At 42.6% G+C, this 20013-nt stretch overlaps 3 protein-coding genes across 4 annotated transcripts; 2 read left to right on the forward strand and 1 right to left on the reverse strand.

The window, feature by feature from the left end:
* Nucleotides 1-822: 822 nt before the first annotated feature.
* Nucleotides 823-3755, forward strand: LOC4328469 (bZIP transcription factor RISBZ4-like). Of its 2 annotated transcripts, none has more exons than XM_015767766.3 (6): nucleotides 823-1120; nucleotides 2067-2175; nucleotides 2482-2641; nucleotides 2799-2874; nucleotides 3062-3187; nucleotides 3311-3755. In XM_015767766.3, exons 1-6 carry the CDS (start codon nucleotides 1007-1009, stop codon nucleotides 3560-3562), a joined length of 837 nt encoding a protein of 278 aa, XP_015623252.1. In that variant the 5' UTR covers nucleotides 823-1006; the 3' UTR covers nucleotides 3563-3755. The 2 variants fall into 2 exon arrangements, with proteins under 2 accessions (XP_015623252.1, XP_015623253.1); XM_015767767.3 differs by having other exon boundaries at nucleotides 2485-2641.
* Nucleotides 3438-6990, reverse strand: LOC107276844 (protein ALTERED PHOSPHATE STARVATION RESPONSE 1). Its single transcript, XM_066307591.1, has 4 exons — nucleotides 5977-6990; nucleotides 5045-5187; nucleotides 4729-4952; nucleotides 3438-4641 (listed from the first exon to the last, which is right to left on the reverse strand). The coding sequence occupies exons 1-4, from the start codon at nucleotides 6929-6931 to the stop codon at nucleotides 4023-4025; spliced, it is 1941 nt and encodes a 646-aa protein (XP_066163688.1). The 5' UTR covers nucleotides 6932-6990; the 3' UTR covers nucleotides 3438-4022.
* A 4273-nt stretch (nucleotides 6991-11263) lies between these two features.
* On the forward strand, nucleotides 11264-18670 carry LOC4328470 (V-type proton ATPase catalytic subunit A). Its single transcript, XM_015767500.3, has 19 exons — nucleotides 11264-11517; nucleotides 12640-12766; nucleotides 12893-12948; nucleotides 13034-13090; nucleotides 13195-13306; nucleotides 13425-13462; nucleotides 13590-13691; nucleotides 13797-13853; nucleotides 13933-14004; nucleotides 14170-14271; nucleotides 14388-14583; nucleotides 15166-15272; nucleotides 15675-15869; nucleotides 15949-16035; nucleotides 16777-16881; nucleotides 17245-17342; nucleotides 17428-17506; nucleotides 18090-18178; nucleotides 18264-18670. Exons 1-19 carry the CDS (start codon nucleotides 11446-11448, stop codon nucleotides 18376-18378), a joined length of 1866 nt encoding a protein of 621 aa, XP_015622986.1. The 5' UTR covers nucleotides 11264-11445; the 3' UTR covers nucleotides 18379-18670.
* Nucleotides 18671-20013: the final 1343 nt, after the last annotated feature.

A 20013-nucleotide genomic window follows, 5' to 3' on the forward strand; every position in this document is an offset into this window, starting at 1 on the left:
TATGCGATCTAGGGAAAGGGCAAAGTTGCACGGGTTGAAAAATATAGGGTCAAAATACAACAACAATCGAGAATATAAATGTTCTTTCGCGCTAGAGTTAACACCGTCAAACCTACCGTCACCCGTGAGGGCAAACAACTAAGGGGTATTTAGATACCGGGGTATAAAGTTTTGGCGTGTCACATCGAGTATTATATAGAGTCTCGCATAGGGTGTTCGGACACTAATAAAAAAACTAATTACAAAATTAATCAGTAAACCACAAGACGAATTTATTAAGTATAATTAATCCGTCATTAGCAAATATTTACTATAGCACCATATTGTCAAATCATGGAGCAATTAGACTTAAAAAATTTGTTTCGCGAATTAGTCGCAATCTATACAATTAGTTATTTTTTAAGCATATATTTAATACTTTATGCGTGTGTTAAACATTCGATGTCACATGATAAAAAAATTTGAGTGATCTAAACAGGGCCTAATTCATTTTTCAAAAAAAACAAGGACAAAATGCAAACCCTAAAACGCGAAAGAAAACAATAGTTCGGGGTTAAAAGTGACCAAAAATTTGCACCCGAGTGCTGTGTGACTGAGGACATATCACATGTGAGGTGCAAAAACGTGTGGCCACAGAAGATCACGGGCAGCTGACGTGGTGCGCCGTCACGTTGCCGCCGGTGGTCGGTGGTGCGGATCCGAGTCGGCTCCCATCACTGGGCCGGCGCCGCCATTTTCCCAAACTACCCCCGACGCCGCAACGCATTTCGCGGCGGCTTCCAAAGCAGTATCGTAAATACGTAGGGGAATGAGGGGCAAAAGGGAGCTGCTTTCCTTCCTCGCAGCGATCAACACAAAAAGCTTCTCTTTCCCTTCTCCTCCTCGGTGATCTGTCTCGCCGGGGCATCTCGAAAAGCATCCGACTCCGACGCCGCCGCGCGCCACCACCCGGCCGATCGCCGACGCCGCAGCCGCTGGAAGCAGCAGGGACGACGGAGAATCGGAGATGGACATCGAGGCGTTCATCCACGGCGGAAGCGGGGGCGGCGACGCCGACGCCGACCACCCGCTCGGCATCTTCTCCGCCGCCGACCTCTCCGGCTTCGGCTTCGCGGACTCGGTGAGTGATTGATTACTGATTATTATGCTGCCTGCTGCGACTACGTAGTATAGTAGTAGTAGTAGGGTGTGTTTTCACGCCAAAATTGAAAGTTTGGTTGAAATTAAAACGATGTGACGGAAAAATTAGAAGTTTGTGTGTGTAGGAAAGTTTTGATACGATGGAAAAGTTGAAAGTTTGAAGATAAAATTTGGATCTAAACTGGGCCGTAGTATTAAATTCGTGTGCTAAAATTAAGTTGAACACTTGCTGTATTGGATAGCTTGCAGTAGCACGTACGGTGCTTGTATATGCGTTTTTTTAGAAACGTGCTTGTATATGCTTGACTAGAGTTTCATGTCTGCGAAATTTTCGTTAATTGCTGCTGATCAGCTGACTCCTACTACCTTTCTCAAGTAGAAGACTGTTGGTTCATCCTCTACCATTTTTTTACTTGTACAGTAATTTTTCATAGTTGGTACGCAAGTACTCCCTCCGACCTCCAATCCAATATACTCATATACTTACGTGCAACTTAATGCGACATATCCTAATACTATGAATATGGATAGACAGTAATAAATTTACTCTTACTAGGAGTTTTTTTTCCCCGATTATATGGAAGACACACATCACAACACAAGCACACCAAACTTGCACAATTTTAGTTCGCGAACGAATGATGTCTTGTGTTTTAAAAGAATTTATTTGAATAGCCCGATAAGAGGAAATCATGAATTCTAAAGCATGGAAGAGGAGAAACCATTTTAGGTTAACAGCATAACATGAGAGTTTCCGTTGTCATGACAGGGTTTGATTAAGTTGGTATTAAGGACTGGTGATAAGTAATTCTTTTCATATAAGGAAGATGATTACAAGCCCTGGTTGCTTATCTTAAATCGTACTTGATTCTTGATTTGCATGATTGATCACTCGATTAATTTTACTTATATTTTTGTCCAAGCAGAGCACCATCACAGGGGGCATTCCCAATCACATATGGCCCCAGTCCCAGAACCTGAACGCACGGCATCCTGCGGTCTCCACGACAATTGAGTCGCAGTCATCAATCTGTGGTACGGCCTCACACTCGTCATCTTCCACGATTTTCATCAATTATTCATAAGACTGCAACAATTTGCACACAAAAATACTTGTTGTTCGATGTACTCAATGATTTGCTACTGTATTGCACACTGAAAAGCACATGCAACTTGGATTTTTCAACTCATGGAGATTTCAGCGATGGACATCCATGGACAGTACCAGTGCTGTTACTGTGTCATGTACTGCATCAAAATTGTGTTTATTGATGAGGCACAAACAATGTTCAGTTTATTTAATTGTTCTTGCTCACTCTCTGTTCAATTTTCTGTAATCAGCAGCAGCAAGTCCCACATCAGCTACCAATCTGAACATGAAGGAGAGCCAAACTCTGGGAGGCACAAGTGGTTCGGATTCTGAAAGTGAATCGCTGTTGGATATAGAGGGTGGTCCATGCGAACAAAGCACGAACCCGTTGGACGTGAAGAGAGTGAGAAGGTATTCCAAGAACATAAGCGACTATGTCAAGCATTTTGTCTGTCACTGCGTGAAAAATTATGGGCATATTCGCTAGTAGTAGAAGTTGAACATTGCTTTTCAGAAGGAATGTTTGACAAAGAACTTGCATGAAACGGTTGGGGGCTTCAAATTACAGGATGGTGTCCAATCGGGAGTCTGCTCGGCGATCGAGGAAGAGAAAGCAAGCTCACTTAGCTGATCTCGAGTCACAGGTAAACTGATATGATCTGAAGTTTTGTACCTGCCGAACATTTGCCATTGTTCAATTCAAACAGTAACAGATTGATTCGACTAACAAATCATGTGCCAATTGGTAGCTGTAATTCTGAGTCAAAATGCGAAATGCTAGTGCCGGTTCTTTCAGATTTCCATAGCTCAAATCATGCTCTTGTTTGTCAGGTTGACCAGCTCCGGGGCGAAAACGCATCGCTTTTCAAGCAGTTGACGGATGCCAACCAGCAATTCACAACTTCTGTCACGGACAACAGAATCCTCAAATCAGACGTTGAGGCCCTCCGGGTCAAGGTGATCATTCATCTCCATCTTCATCTGCACATTGCATTGCTCATCACTGTAGCCATCGTCAAATCCGTCCTGCATTTTCGGCCGGTTTCTGAGCTCTGAATTCGTCCCCGTTTGTAAGTGCAGGTGAAGATGGCGGAGGACATGGTGGCGCGGGGGGCGCTGTCGTGCGGGCTCGGCCACCTGGGCGGGCTGTCGCCGGCGCTGAACCCCCGGCAGGCGTGCCGCGTCCCCGACGTGCTCGCCGGCCTGGACTACGCCGGCGACGACCCCTTCACGGCCGGGCTGTCCCAGCCGGAGCAGTTGCAGATGCCCGGCGGCGAGGTGGTTGACGCCTGGGGCTGGGACAACCACCCCAACGGCGGCATGTCCAAGTGAAACTACTGGTCCTACTTCTATGTCAGCTCAGCTACGTTTGAAACGTGATGTGTCCAAGTGAACGGACTTGAGTTTTTCAGAGTCCTCGTGTCGAAGTGTCATGCACTCTTCCCTATTCCTGTAATAGAACTGACTAGCTAAGAGACTGAAAGTCTGAAACTACGAAGTATAAATGTGGTGGAATTTGGAACTATTTTTTTCTGATCTGGTTGAGCTTGCCTTCTGAATTCATGATCCATCATTGGTGAGAGCCTGGAGAATTCAGGTAAGTGACCAAATGGTCGAAAAAATTTCATCTGGTAGGGATATGGTAAATCAGATTTACTCTGAAAGTGAATGCTTCGTTTCTGAACAATTCATGGTGATAAATAATTGAGTGCGATTTCTATGCTTCAAAGGACTCTAATAATGATCTGTGAATGGTTAAGGACGATTTAATTTACAATTACAATGGTTTGGTTCAGTTTTGATTTTGCTCTTCGTCCCTTCCCGCCATCTCCCTCGCGCGCTCCCTCTCTTCCATCTCCACCACCAGCTCGCCGTACGCGGCGGAGGCCAAGCCGCCGGCCTCCGCCGTGGCCGCCAGCGCCGCCGCGAGGCCGACGCAGATCCTCTTCTTCCCCTCCTCCTCGTTCCACTCCTCCTCGCCGCCGCGCCGCCGCGCGGCCGTGGCGACGGCGGCCGCCTCGGCGGCGAGGGCATCCACGGCCCTGGTGGCCGCCTCGACGTCGACGGCCTCGACCGCGGCGGCCCACGCGGCGAGGAGGCGCGGCATGTGCTCGCCGTCCGCGACGCAGCTCCGGGCCCACCCCCAGAGCGCCGCCGCGTAGCCGCGCTGCGACTCCGCCCACGCCTCCATCGCCGCGCCCCACCCGCGGAGCTCCGCCCCGAGCGCGCCCGCCGCCGTGGCCGCCCGCGCCTGCCCCGGCGGCGGCGGCGGGCCCCTGACGCCGCCCTCGCCGCCCGCAGCCGCGCGCGCCGCCGCCGCCGACGACGACGAGAGGAGCGCGCACGCCTCGTCCGCCGTGCGCTTCATCACCCGGTGCGCATCGGCGATCACCATCCACATCCTCGCCAACCTAAAACATCTCAAACAAATTAACAAAAAAAAGAGGAAAAAACATCTCAGAAGATCAGATCGATGGATGGATTGGCATTGTTCTTGCCCTCGGATGAGCTGGGCGAGCTGGGGGAGGAGCTCGTCGTCGCGGACGGCGGCGATCCGCTTGGAGACGGCGTCGACGGAGGTGATGGAGATGTCGAGCTTGGTGCGGAGGTCTCTCATGGCGGCCCTGGTCCTCTCGATGGCGGACGGCTCGGCGCCATTGGCGTCCTGGCTCCGCAGCAGCGCGCACTTCCTCTCGTACGACAGCCTCACCCGCTCCCCTGCCTTCACCACCACCGCCATGGAAAACGAAATGAAAAGCTCGGAGCTACACGAAGACGATGACGTCAGAGTTTGGAAGATATCGGGGTCTCTACCTTGACTTCCTCGTAGAGCCTCTTCTCCCACTCGTAGAGCCTATCGAGGCTCTCCTTGTGGCTCTTGAAGAGCTCGAATGGCTCCGGCGAGACCTCGCCGCCGCCTTCCTCGTCATCACCGTCGCTCGGAGCAGCTGGTCGGACTGTCTACAAGACATCAATGATCAATGATGGAGAAGAAGAAGAGGAAGGAATGGATTCTAATATTTCTTCTCTGTTAATTAAATGGTTATTTTTTAAAAAAATAACAAAATATATTTATATGTAATATATCACTTATATAAGCTTAAATTTAACTTTTACAAGTTATAAAAAAATAACAAATTGAGTATACCTATATTTATATAGGGGACATATTCGGTCAAAACTATCAAATAAGTAAAACCCGTGGAAACCATATTTAAAAGTTTTATAAATTCATGAAAAAATTACTAGAGATTGGTACAGGAATGAAATACATTCATACCAAATCTCAAGTCCAAACTCAACTTCATTTGAGAGAAAAAAAAGACAAATTTCGTGTGAATAGTAACATAACAGTATTCACCCGAAATTTGTGATATTTGGTATGAATGTAATTCATGCATGTCCCTATCTCTAGTAATTTTTTCATGAATTTACAAAAATTTAGATATGGTTTTCACAGGTTTTCATTTATTTGATGGTTTTCACTTGATATTTCTCTATTTATATATAACTATATTTGCAGTTTAATTTGTTATTTTTGTTATAACTCGTAAAAGTTGAATTTTAACTTGTATATTTGTAAAGTGTAATACATCAATCTATTTTGTTAAAATTTTTAGAATTATTCTATAACTATTTAGTTTAGATGCGAGACATTGTTCATCGAGTACTTAAAAACCTTCCTGAAGAGGAAGACATTGTTTGCGAGAGATTAACTACAAGAGGCTGTAATGGCGTGCGTGTACCTTTCCTCTGGTAGGGGACGACCTCGAGGAGGACGGAGACGTGGTTGGCGGTGTCGACGATCTTCACGAAGTGGCCCTGGATGTCCCTCATGGCCTCCGCCATGCTCGCCGGTGGCCGGTCCACGTACACGGTGAACCCCGGCGTGCTCTGCTGCTCGATCTCCTCGCTCGCCACAACCCTCAGTTCGTTCTTCACGCGATCCACCGTCTTCTCTTCCTCCTCCTCCTCCGCCATCGGCCGCTCCACAGCCGCCGGCGAAGCTTCCGCCTGCAGCTTGACATCGCCGTCGCCGTCGTCGTCGTCGGCGGCGTCGTCGCTTTCTTCTTCCAGCTCCGGCATCTGCTCGTCATCTTCGTCATCGCTTCTCCTCCTCCTCTCTTCGTCATCTTCAACGCCATAGCTCACGTATTGTTGGTGATCGTGATGGAGCGAGGAGAAAGGGTCCCAAGAGACGAAGTCCCATGTCGTTGTCGGCTGCGGCGGCGGCGGCGAGGCCGGCATGGCATTCACCGGAGCGTACGACGAAGGGTGGAAGAGCTGGCCGGGATCCGCGCCGAAGAACCCGTCCACCGTGACGGTCTCGGCGGCAACATCATTCTCCTCCCACCGCTGCTCCACCTCCACCACCGGGTGCACCGGCGCGCCGCCGCCGACGCCGCCGGCGTCTGGTCTCAGCCAGTTCATGACAAGAACCTTCCTCTCCGGCGAGCACGGCCGGTGCCGGCACGGCGCCGCCGACGACGCCGCCGTGTCCTGGAGGAAGTAGAGGTGCTCGTCCTCGGCGAGGCAGTAGAAGAGGGCGAGCGAGACGCGGCGGAGGGAGTGGGCGTAGGCGACATGGGAGGAGGCGAGCAGGTTCCTCTGCGCGATCGCCTTCTTCACGAAGCTCCTCCGGTCATGGCACGTCTTCACGGCCGCCTCCTCCTCCACCTTCTTCGACGACGAGCACCCCATTTTTAATTTGATCTTCGAAATTCAGATGAACCGGGGTGCTTTTTATCCATATGTGTGATGAACACGAATCAGATAGGGGATATATATATATATATATATATATATATATATATATATATATATATATATATATATATATATATATATATATATATATATATATATATATATATATATATATATATATATATATATATATATATATATATATATATATATATCTGTGTGTGTGTGTGTGTGTGTGTGGTCTCTGCAAGGAAAGAACATTTAATTTCTTGGATGAGGTAACTGAAGGTGCTTGCTTATACCAAGGGATCCTTTTGTGGCTTTGCAAGATGAACAAAGGCAGTGGTGATTCATATTATTCTGAACTTCTGTTGTAAGTTAGGGAAAAACTAATGAAATTGAAGTTCGCAAAGGATCTTGCACAAGGAAGAAATGGATACGACCGAGACAGGTAAAAAGGTCTCGATGCATGGAGGAGAGTCTACCATTGACCCACTTTAACTCAATTAAAAATAAAAAACAATTCATACTGAGGCATTTACCATTTAGGCTGAATGTTTGTGCAGGTAATCGAACTTGCAAGTATTTACTCTGATGCCTGAACTACGAAGAGTATTACTCGTTCCGCCGTTCCGTTTTAGGTTATAAGTCTGCTTTAAGTTTGGTTAAGTTTGTAGAAAAAAATAGTAACATTTTTAACCTAAGACAAATTTATATGAAAATATATTCGATAACTGATTTGATAAAACTAATTTAGTATTGTAAATATTACTATATTAGTCTATAAATTTTGTCAAACTTAAATTAGTTTGACTTTAATCAGAGTTAAAATGACTTATAACCTGAAATAGATGGAGTAGCTAGCAATCAATAATATTTTATGTGTGGTATTAATGTTAGAATATAACGAAAATGCCAACCGCGGAGCTCGGACGACTACCCGACCAGCTCGGGAGCTAGCTCCGACGCTGCTAAAAGGTTGAGTTTAAATGTTCGTTTGAACAAGGTAATTTGCGACGACTGAATAAACTTGATAGTTTATGCTGCCCTTCTTAATTTATTCATCGGATTATTGAAATAGATTATTTGCTCCACACTTTAAAAATATGGTTGCTCAAAATTCTTTTCTTCTTTATTATTTACATAACTTCTTTTTAAAAATATTAACATTTTTTTAAAAAAATTAATTTATCCCTATAATCAAATAGATAATCCGTATAAATAATCTAAATCAAACGGGCCGGTAGCATATTGACTAACAAACAACAAGTTATCTGAATTTAAAGCATCAGTTTGAATAAAAAAAGTTGTGTGTACAAAAGATGCATGGTGGAATATAATGCACCTAATGCCAAATCTGAAATACCAAATCCACGTTAGCTGCCGAAACTTATATCTCCACCTGAAATTCAATCCCCTCTAAAGGAGAAAAGTGGATTTAACTGCATTTTTGTTGTCATATATGGTTTTATTTTTTTGTACAAATTTGAATAGTTTTACATGGATTTTCTAATTTTGCATGAATTGTGAGTTTGTCCTGTTTAGGTTAGAACAATTCATTGTTCAACCATTTATCTTTGAAAGAATGGGCTTTGTTCAAGGGGTTAGGTAACAGCGGAGAGATGTGATACCTATGAAAAGCAAACGGAAAATTTTAAATTCCGGGCGGTTAATAAATCTAGACACTCCCTAAATACTATATAGGGGAAGGCATGGATATTTTTTCATCAATTGTAATTAGAACGTATATTGATTGGTAAAATTTGACATTTTAGTTTTTTTTTTGCGAGGAAACAGGGATCACTTTATTCAATCAAAGCATCGACACAAACTAGTTGTGCGATAGCATTACAGCTATTGTCTGGCCAGAAGTGAGTAAGTTCCTCCACTCGGCCTTTATTAGCTAAAACATGACTAATACGGTTTTGATTCCTATGCACCTTAGCAAGACTAACAACCCTGTTTCCCATCATGAGGTCGTGCACCTCCTTGACTAAAAACATCAACTCCGATCGGACCAACTCCTTGGACTGGAGCAAATTCAGCATCTCCTGGCAATCAGTTTCTATGATGATCGGTAGCAGTGTCCATTGGAGAGCCATAAGTAATCCCTCCCGACACGCCATCAGTTCCGCTTCTAGAGCACCTGTGCACCGTTGGATGTAACCACAAGCTGCAAAGATGACTTCTCCTAGTCTATTTCGGAGCACCACACCCAGGCCGCCTTTCCCTGTATCAGGTTGAAAAGAACCATCAATGTTCAACTTCATCAGTCCCTGATCTGGCGGCTTCCATCCGTGCAGAACATCATCTTGGGGATTGACTGTCCTATGCACTTTCTTCACCTTCGCACAAACCACATGTTTGCCTTTAACCAGATTCGCTTCAGGTTTCTTCAGACATTTTAGTATTTGACCCTAACATGTTTTATATTTATGGAAATATAAACTATAAGATTTATATATATCATATTTAGCAATACTTTTAATGAACATATTGTATGCTAATTACAAATGTATTTACGGAACAGAAACTAACATTTGGACATCACAACAGATTATATTCTGAATACTTACAACTATGTGTCTATGACAACTTCAGAGTTGTATATCAAATTCAATTCAATTTATTTTAAAAAATTGCTTCACACAATATTATACAGGAAAAAACCGCTACTACTTACTAACCTGACATGTAAAAACTCATCTAATAGTATCACTGTTATTGTAAATCAAGATTACAAGCTCTTATGAGCATCTCCAGCAGGGACCTTAAACCCAGTCCCTAAACAAATTTTGAGGGTTAACATAAAAAAACTAGATCCAGCAGAGACCCTAAACCCAGCCCCCAAAATGAGGAGGCCCTCAGATCCACCCCCAAGCCCCTAGTCCTGGGGCTCCGAGCACAGCCCCCATTGACATTTTTCTGGTCCCAAACGACAATTCACTTTCGTGCTCTCATCACATTCCTGCGCGGCACCGCGACGCTGGATCTCATCTGGGCTCCAGCGCCGGCGGCCATCGATTCCCCTGCACCTCCGGCAAGATTGGCACAAAAAGGTGAGAATTTCCCCTACCTCTGTCGCCCATCATCCGCAAGGGTCTCCGGCCGCCGCCCTCACGAGTCCGCCGTCCACATGGTGTCGCACGACCTCCCGCCGTCGGTCTGCACGTTGCTATCCACACACCACCCCGCACAGCCATGGTCCTCCCGCTGCAGAGCCATCGTCCCTACCGCTGTCCACCCGTATGCCGCTATCCGCTCGCCGGCAGGAGAGCCAACGGCTGCCCGCCCCCACGCTGCCCCATTGGCCCACCGGATGGAGGGCCGCCGCCTGCGCACTGCCGGAGGGCCACTACTCCAAGCCAGCCCACACGCCGCCCTCTGCTCGCCGCCCTTTGCCCCCTAGAGTTTTCTGGATTGATCTAATCTGTGTGGTAGGAGTACTACTAGCAGAGAAGTAGTAGTATTATACTTGACCACTTTTTGTGCTGGATATTGATTTGTTTTATATATTTTTTAGAACTGTAGGAGTAGTAGACTTCTTCGGTGGTAGAGAAGAATCTCAAACACTGTGCTTGTACTAGTAGCACTGCACTGAACTGTCGTTGCTATGGATCAGTAGAGTTATCGGTTAGTATGTAGCACTTCTTTTTATAGGCTTTGATTATTATGAATATAATTGTCTAGTTTGTTATTTGAGATAGTGGAAATTAAATTTTCTTATGGAACATTTGTGGGCGCTTCATGGTGCTCGATAGTTTGTTTCGTTGCATTTTTTGTCAACTATGGGTCGTGTTCAATATTTTCTTGTAGGACATGTCATTCTCATGTTAAAAAATTTGAATTCAAATTTGAATCATGGTGTTTAAAATTGTAAATTTCAATATGGTTGAATTTCATGCGCTAGAATTATTTATGTTTAAATTATTATGGTGTTAAGGTAGACACAAACATACAATTTATACTAAAATAAAAGAGAAAAAGAAATAGGGGCTAAAATATAGGGGGCTACTGCTAGAGTTAATGCTATTTTTAGAGTCATAAAGAATTGGTGGCAGCCCCCATTTGATCTTTAGGAGCTCTAAAGTAGGGGTTACTGCTGGAGATGTTCTTAGATGTCTTTTCACATCTCGAAAGGCCACAATGCTGTGCACTTAAAAAAGGCCACAGATTCTATGACCCACCGGCCCACATGTCAGCGTCCTAAACCAACACGAGACGCAGCGCTCGCAACCGTATCAGAAAAGAAGAGGCGTCCTCCAATCAGAGCTCGAGACGAACCCAATTACTAGCAGCACCAAAATATAATCAGATCCGAAACAAAAAGAAAAACAAAAAAAAACACGACGACATCTATTTAAGGCAGGATCCACCTCACCCCCGCCCCGCCCAAATCGCTCCCTCCCCTTCCCTCCCCGACCAGATCGCGACACCGCCACCGCCGATCCGAAGGTCGGCGACGACGACCACCACCGCCGCCGCCCTCGTCCTCGCCGCCGGCGGCCATGGCGTTCGGCGACCGCATCACCACCTTCGAGGACTCCGAGAAGGAGAGCGAGTACGGCTACGTCCGCAAGGTCCGTCACCCCCCCTCCTCCCCCCCTCTCCGCTATACTCCTCTGCTCGCATTGCTTCCAATGTAGATCCCACCGTGCTCGTTCCGCGCGATCCCGACGGGGCGCGGGCTCTGTGGCGGCGGGGGCGTGGTCGGATCGGGGCTGAATTGGCGCCGAGATTTGGTTAGGATGGGATGGGGTGGTGGTGGTGATGGCGCGGATTGCTTTGGGGATCTGTCGCGGGCGGGTGGCTAGATAGGGCCTTCGGATCCAGTCTGGCATTGGTGGCTAGCTCGCTTGGTCGGGTGGGGTTTTGCGGAGAGTCCGTGTTGCTGCGCGGCTCTGCTTGAGATTCGCATGTGGTGTGGTGTTCTGATCGCCAGTCCGTACCACGCCATCATATAATGATATGATCTTTTGTTGCAGGGGTATCGCTAATAGTTTAGGTTTTACTGTGAACTCGTGACTAGAGCGGTGCTCAGATGTGTTTTGACAATTTGACTGATGGATGGCATTGCTATTAGCGTGGTTGGATGTAAAAATAAAGTTGTTCGTTTGTTGTAATTTAAGAACCACTAGAAGATACACTGGCTTCTATTCCTCTCCCGGATTATGGATTGAATGATGAACCCTGGACGAATAGTGTGCACTCTCACTCTCTGCTTAATTTCATCGAATTTGCTACTCCCCTTGTTCTAAAATATAACAACCTAGTACAAGATTTGGCATCACCTAGTAGGAGATCTGTCTAGAATCGCAGTACTCGGTGTTATATTTTGGGATGGATGGAGTATCTATTTAGAAACAATACACATCATTCCAAAAATGCCATAGTTCAACTGACCGTGCCACTCAACAATGAATTGCGTCACTCATGTATTTCTAGATAGGTTTATGCTAGATTTAGTGTTTGTTAATGCTAAACTGAGTTTTCTCATACTTATGTGTTGGAATCGTAGATCCTATTATGAACTCAGTGCTATCGTATCTGTCTGGTAGAATATTTAGATGTCATCTTATGCTAAGATCTGCTTCCTAGTTATATGCGCACTAGTAATTGCCCTTTTTCTTTTGTATGATGGCATGTTTAGCTCTTAATTTCATTGTGTTGATGAACATTATTGATCGAATGGGTTGTTTTAGGTCTCTGGACCTGTGGTTGTGGCTGATGGAATGGGAGGTGCTGCCATGTATGAACTCGTCCGTGTTGGGCACGATAATCTTATTGGAGAAATTATTCGTCTTGAGGGGGATTCAGCTACAATTCAAGGTGTGGAACAGCTCTTTAGTTTCTATCTTTAACAGCATACAGACACGAGTTCTGATAGCAATTATATGCCTGTTGAAACCATAGTCAATATCTAACATCAGAAATGTTGTTATTTGTGTATCACAGTTTATGAGGAAACTGCTGGACTGATGGTTAACGACCCTGTTTTGAGAACACGAAAGGTGCTTTTTTGTCATTTATTAAACTGATCTGTCAAGCGTACTTGTTTTTGCTTGTTTTTAACACATAAAGGTTATGCCTGCACAGCCCCTGTCGGTTGAGTTGGGACCTGGTATTCTTGGGAACATTTTTGATGGGATCCAGGTACTTCAAGTTGTGAATGTGGAGTAATTTCATTTATTTTTTAAGCTCCTTGCACTCCTTGTCTGTTAACTCTTGTCATGTCCTTTTTCCTATCGTGTTTGCAGCGCCCTCTGAAAACTATTGCTATTAAATCTGGAGATGTGTACATTCCGCGTGGTGTCTCAGTTCCTGCCCTTGACAAAGATGCTTTGTGGCATTTTAAGCCAGAAAAACTAGGTAAAGTATTTTGTATACTTCAGGGGGGAGGGGGGGGGGTTACCTTTTGTTATCCTTTTTCATTTAGCATGCAGTGCAAGGCACTCTAAAATCATCTCCTATTATCATTATGCTGCAGGTGTTGGAGATATTATCACGGGTGGAGATCTATATGCTGTAAGTTACCATGAATTTTGAGTTTCGTCTTATATGGTTATCATGAACACTATGCATCAAGATAGTAGCTTGAGATCTGTCATCATTAATCATGTGCCTTTGCTAAAGTTTTCTGACTATATGGCAGATTGTCAATGAAAATACTTTGATGCAACACAAGGTTGCTCTTCCACCTGGCGCTATGGGGAAAATAAGTTACATCGCCCCAGCTGGTCAATATAGCCTGCAGGTTAGTGGATGCTATCAGTATCACTTTATCCCATGTCCTATTGATCTGCATGCATTCTAACTTTGCTTAACCTTGTATGGAACCCTGCTTTTGCTATAAATGCAGGATACAGTGCTAGAATTGGAATTTCAGGGTATCAAAAAGGAATTTACCATGCTCCAGGTAAACAAGTTCCATCTTTTATGAAGATAACATGTCTGAGGATTAAAGCATTAGTTTAATCTGTTGTACTGCACTACAGACATGGCCTGTGCGTTCACCAAGGCCTGTTATGGAAAAACTTGCTGCAGATACACCTCTTCTTACAGGACAGGTTTGTACAGAACCTACCATGGTTCTCACTCATAATAATATGTGCTTTTCCTCCCCATTTTTATTAAGGTTTCTGTGTTGAACCACTAAATGCTCAAAGTACTGTTTTCCCCCTCTTTTTTCTACTCAACTAATCTAATTCTTATATACTTTTAAACGATCCCAGCGTGTACTTGATGCATTGTTCCCCTCAGTTCTTGGAGGAACATGTGCCATTCCTGGAGCTTTTGGTTGTGGAAAGACTGTCATTAGTCAGGCACTTTCCAAGGTGATCACTATTTTTCTATTCCTCATTGCCATGTAGTATCTATAGAAACTATACTCTCTTTTTGTTGCCTTGATCACATCTTTGTACTGAGATGAATAGCCTCTCAAACTCTGCAGTATTCCAACTCCCAAGCTGTGGTTTATGTCGGATGTGGCGAAAGAGGAAATGAGATGGCTGAGGTTCTCATGGACTTTCCCCAATTGACAATGACGACAGAGGATGGACGTGAAGAGTCTGTGATGAAGAGAACAACACTGGTGGCTAACACATCCAACATGCCTGTCGCTGCTCGTGAAGCTTCCATTTATACAGGTAATGGTGTATTGCTCCTGATTGATTGCTACATTAAGCCATAATAGTGTCTGATATCCATATAGTGTGCCCCACTTTGTCATATAGTAGTTGTTTTGTTTTTTAGTTGTCATATAGTTGTTTAGTTTTGTATGGATCCCAGCAATATGATGTTACATCAACCTGGACATGCCTACTTATTTGGTACGAGTACTAGTTAACATGTATCCACGTTTAGAATCTTCACACCGCACAACAGTGGCTGAAAGTACAACATTGATGATATATGCATCTTTGTCCCTGGTTTATCTGTGTATAAGAGATGCAGGGCAAAATGAAATGTAGATGCGCATTTATTCCTGAGACCCACACTTGTATATTATTGTGAAATATATTATAAAATCTTGATGATGAAGGCATTTCCCTCCCCAACTATATTTTCAATTGTTGCTATCCAGTTAGATTTTTTGTAACATTGGCTTATCTATATGTTTAATTTCCTGTTGCTTTGGTCATTTGGACTGCTATATGTATTTTATGGACCTTAAGTTCATCACCAATGATCTCATTGTAAACAAAATCTTATATGACTTTGCCCCCCAGGAATTACGATAGCTGAGTATTACCGTGACATGGGTTACAATGTCAGCATGATGGCTGATTCCACCTCACGATGGGCTGAGGCATTGCGTGAAATTTCTGGGCGTTTGGTACGTTGTTTTTCTTCTGCCATACTTGCCCTCATTTCCTTTTTGTATTTCTCATCCTAGTGTACTTTAACTTGCACAAAGCTCTGTCCTATTCTCATTGGAAAGACAATCAGCTTCCGATTTCTTAAACGGTGTGCCGACATATTTACACTAGCAGTTATTCTTTCATTGTGTTTTCACTAGTAGTTATGATAGCCTATTTACACTAAAGTAGTTATAGAATCAATTTACATCATTTACTGCAATATTACCATGTATGGCTAAAAATTGCTAACTGCTAATATAGCCTTTGGAAATAGAATACTTAAAAGTTAAGATTGTTATAACTCATTCGTGTTGATTTTTTGAATATCTATTTTATGTTAATATTCTAATGGGCAATGCCACATTTTTGTTATCCAGGCTGAAATGCCTGCAGATAGTGGTTACCCTGCTTATTTGGCTGCAAGACTGGCATCTTTCTATGAACGTGCTGGTAAAGTAAGGTGTCTTGGAAGTCCAAAACGGGACGGAAGTGTTACAATTGTAGGGGCTGTCTCTCCACCTGGTGGTGATTTTTCAGATCCTGTTACCTCTGCAACCCTTAGTATTGTTCAGGTAAGGAAGCAGCTAAGTCTGTCATGATTAATAATGTTTATCGTTTCAGTGTTGTTAAACCACATGTTCTTGTTTGTAGGTCTTCTGGGGATTAGATAAAAAGCTTGCCCAGAGGAAGCATTTCCCATCAGTGAATTGGCTCATATCTTATTCGAAATATTCTAAGGTTTGTTCTGACAAGCAACTTGCTTAAATAGTTTATTCTCCCCTCAGATTCCAACTGTAAGTTGATTTAGACTTGTGCACAAAGATTAAGAAAGTACTAAAATGAATTTGTTGCCATTCATTTATTTTCATGAAAATGCAAGAGAATTGCGTTTCATTTCATTAAGGGGAAGAAAATAAAGTAATTTTTTTTGTTGCCATTCATTTATAGTTTTATACTATTGAAAAAATGGAACATTTATTTGTGAGAGCTGTAGCACTTATTTTATTTGACAAGGGCAAACATGAAAGAGTTCACTATAAGTTGTTTTTACTTTTTTCTAGTCAAACTTAAAAGTTTGTAGAAAAATATAGCAACATTTTCAACACAAAACAAACATAGTATCAAAATATATTCAATGTTACATTTGATTAAACTAATTTGATGTTGTAACTTGTAAATGTTGCTAATTTTTTCTATAAACTTGGTCAAATGTAAAGAAATTTGACTAGGAAAAATGTCAAAGCGACAAAATATAAAACGGAGAGAATAGGAAGGAGTTGAGTGGCCAGAGGAAGTAGACAACAGGTCTCTAGAATAACAGAACTATACGAGTTTCTATGGTTATAATTTGTTCTAATTGTTTTTGGTCTTCTAACTCATTTTTTTCAATGAAATGCTAATAAGTTTATATTTGAACATTTTCCTGTTCGTTCGCATTTGCTTTGATGTTATGTGACAATACAATGTTTTGTGTTGCAGGCGCTTGAGCCGCACTATGAGAGGGAAGATCCAGATTTCATTGATATTAGAACAAAGGCACGTGAGGTGTTGCAGAGGGAAGATGATTTAAATGAAATAGTGCAGGTACTATTTTGAGCCTTGTGAATATTTACTCTCCTGGAATTCCACGATGGTTTGACCTGTCTTATTGAAGTTACCTTTTCTCATACTGTCGTATCCCTCCTGGCTGTAATGCTTCTTATTAATCTGCATCATGCAAATGTAACATCCTATCAGAAGTGTTCGCACATATTACTTGCCTACCATAAGTGCTTTGTACCAGTTTCTTGGCATTTGTTCACTTAATGGTCCTGCTAATATTTTGAAAATGATAATAAACTTGACCTTAGTACGTACGTTATTTTTAAACAAGCTGTGGCATAAGTAAGATTTGAGCTTTTGTTGTTCTTTGTGTGATATTTATTGTTGACTCTACCCCACATTCAGCTTGTTGGTAAAGACGCACTGGCAGAATCTGACAAGATTACACTGGAGACAGCAAAACTTCTGAGAGAAGATTATTTGGCACAAAATGCATTCACCCCGTGAGTGTTAAACCCATTTGATAGTTCTACTAACCTGTGTCATAATCCATATTAACTAATTGATCAATTCTGTTGCATGAAACAGATATGATAAGTATTGCCCATTCTACAAATCTGTTTGGATGATGCGCAACATTATTCATTTCAACACATTGGCAACCCAGGTAAATTCTCTTGTTCCAGGAATTCGATAATTTGCCAATTTTCTTTAGAAAACCAATCCTAGCTGACTAGAAAATCATGCCAAAACTTTCCAATAATTGTGTTCTATCAGCTGTCACTGATGCTCGTGAGCTTATATTTAAATCAATCTGGGTCACCTAGAGGCCCCAAATCCCAAGATCATAGAGTGGCGTGAAACTGAGACACTGGTTCCTGTTTGATCTAGAATTTCTGATTTCTGGAACAAAAAGATAGTAGTATGAGTTGGATTTATATACGGAGTTCTAGGTTTTGGATTACTGGCATAGATAGGCTCTGGATCGATTTGTCACTTGAATTTAAATAATTGAATCCTAGCATGGGCATCAGCATGGAACTTCAACACTTAAGGTATCATTTACATTGAAAGGTGAATGAGTGGAGCTAATTGAAGACAACTGAACTGATTAGAGGCACTGTTTGTTGTATGTCATATAAGTTACTCATTGTTTACTCATTACTCAATATAATTACAAATAGGATATTCCCATACAAAAGTAGCATAAGTACTATTTTAATAATCTGTATGCTTTTATTGTTTTATAGGCGGTGGAGCGGGCAGCTGGTGCTGATGGACAGAAGATTACATACAGTGTCATAAAGCATCGCATGGGCGATCTATTCTACCGCCTAGTGTACGCATTTCTACCCTATTTTCAAGTTTCTAACACTCGCTGTGTAGATTGCAATATGACCAATGGTATTTGTTGCTTGTCACAGGTCGCAAAAATTCGAGGATCCCGCAGAGGGCAAAGAAGTTTTGATTGCGAAATTTCAGAAGCTGTACGATGACCTTACCGCCGGGTTCCGCAATCTAGAAGACGAAGCACGGTGAATAATTATTGTAGATTCTGTGTAAACAATAAGGATATATCACCAAATGTTCTATAAAAAAAACATGGAAGCATTCCATTTGCTGCTACCGAGGCTCTAGGTCGAGATCATGTAGAAATTTTCCTGCAACTATACGCGCCGTCGTCGTTTTGTCAGGTTTTGATCCCAAGTGCTCGATGGACACGCCATTATTTCTACTCTATGTATCATTTATTTATCATCTTCATTCACATCATTGTAATAAACATGGGCATGTTTATAGTCGAATAAATACGATGTCCATCTGTTTAAAAGTCTTCGTTGAAGGTCATTCATCTTTATTTGTTCGTTGAAAAGCAAATGTTGCTTAGTTTTAGGTATCTGGCTGTGGCAGTTTATGATGTGGTACGATGAGCAGGTAAGAGATATGTAATTAACTTTTTGAGTACTCTTTTTTTCTTTATTGTACGATTGAAACTTATAGGCCAGAAGTATGAGTTAGTCACACCAACTAAATGCATTTAGACCTTTGTTTCTGTATGTCAAATTGGAAGGCTGGAATTACGCAGCCAGGTTATTAACACAAAACTCATGTGGTAGGCAGATTAAGCCAATCCACGCTAATAAATATTGATGCTGACTCGCAAAACAATCAAAATCATGCTAATTTTTGCTGTTTTATTGCCATTATTGAATCCCTTTTGCACTATGCTGGAACTGGAAGATGCTGAAGCTGGAGAGTGGCTAGACAAAGCTATGTCCAGTACAGATACAGTGCACATTGGCATATTACTGTGTTTCTTGTCTGGAACGCAGCAGCCTGTACTTATTTGACTCGATCCATGTGAATGGTTTCCACAGAAATTCCAAGCTTTATTAACATTTGGGGCCAATCAATAATGTCCAACTCAAATCAACGGATCAACCTTATAATATTTTAATATATTATTACATTGTGATCCCTGTTGTAAGTGTGTGCAGAGTTTTAAATTTGTCAATGTTGTCTTCTCCTAAACTCCTACTTGTTTGGCTGGATTCTCCTTTTGCAATATACTTTATTTATTTCAACCTAAAATTCTCCCTTTTCTTTGTTGGTTATATTCTATTTCCAAAACAGAACAAAACAATGTTGTTTCTGACGTGTACAACTCCTACAGATTAGCGATAAAACGAGTGTTGTTTTGACTTTTGACACTTTGAGCATGAGTATATTAGAGTTGGTTTCTCTATTAATTAAGTTCTAAGTTAACATCCGGTGTAGTGTTTCAAATCATACGATGATCCATCGTCCACGGCAAGGCATGCATATGCCTGAAATTGAACAGTCCAAAACAGAGGTCAATAACCGCAGCTTCGTGGGGGCACGACAAGTCTGTGAAATATTCTAAGGGCAAAAACAATGAGCCTAGCATTATCATTTATTGAGGACAATTTGAGCATAAAAATGTTATCCACTATTGGAGACACATAGAATAAAAAAAGAGAGGCAAATTTGGCAAAACTGCATTTAATAGTAACTAGTTCATGGTAGAGTGAAATATTCCCGCAATGCCTCGTTTGTTCACAATATTTATCCGCGGTACAATGTGTACATAAAATTTGGGCAATTAATACATGATGTACTTTACCCGCACAAAGTATTCAATTAGATATATAG

This window comes from Oryza sativa, chromosome 2 (genome assembly GCF_034140825.1).
Source record: "Oryza sativa Japonica Group chromosome 2, ASM3414082v1".
Classification (NCBI taxonomy): Eukaryota; Viridiplantae; Streptophyta; class Magnoliopsida; order Poales; family Poaceae; genus Oryza; species Oryza sativa.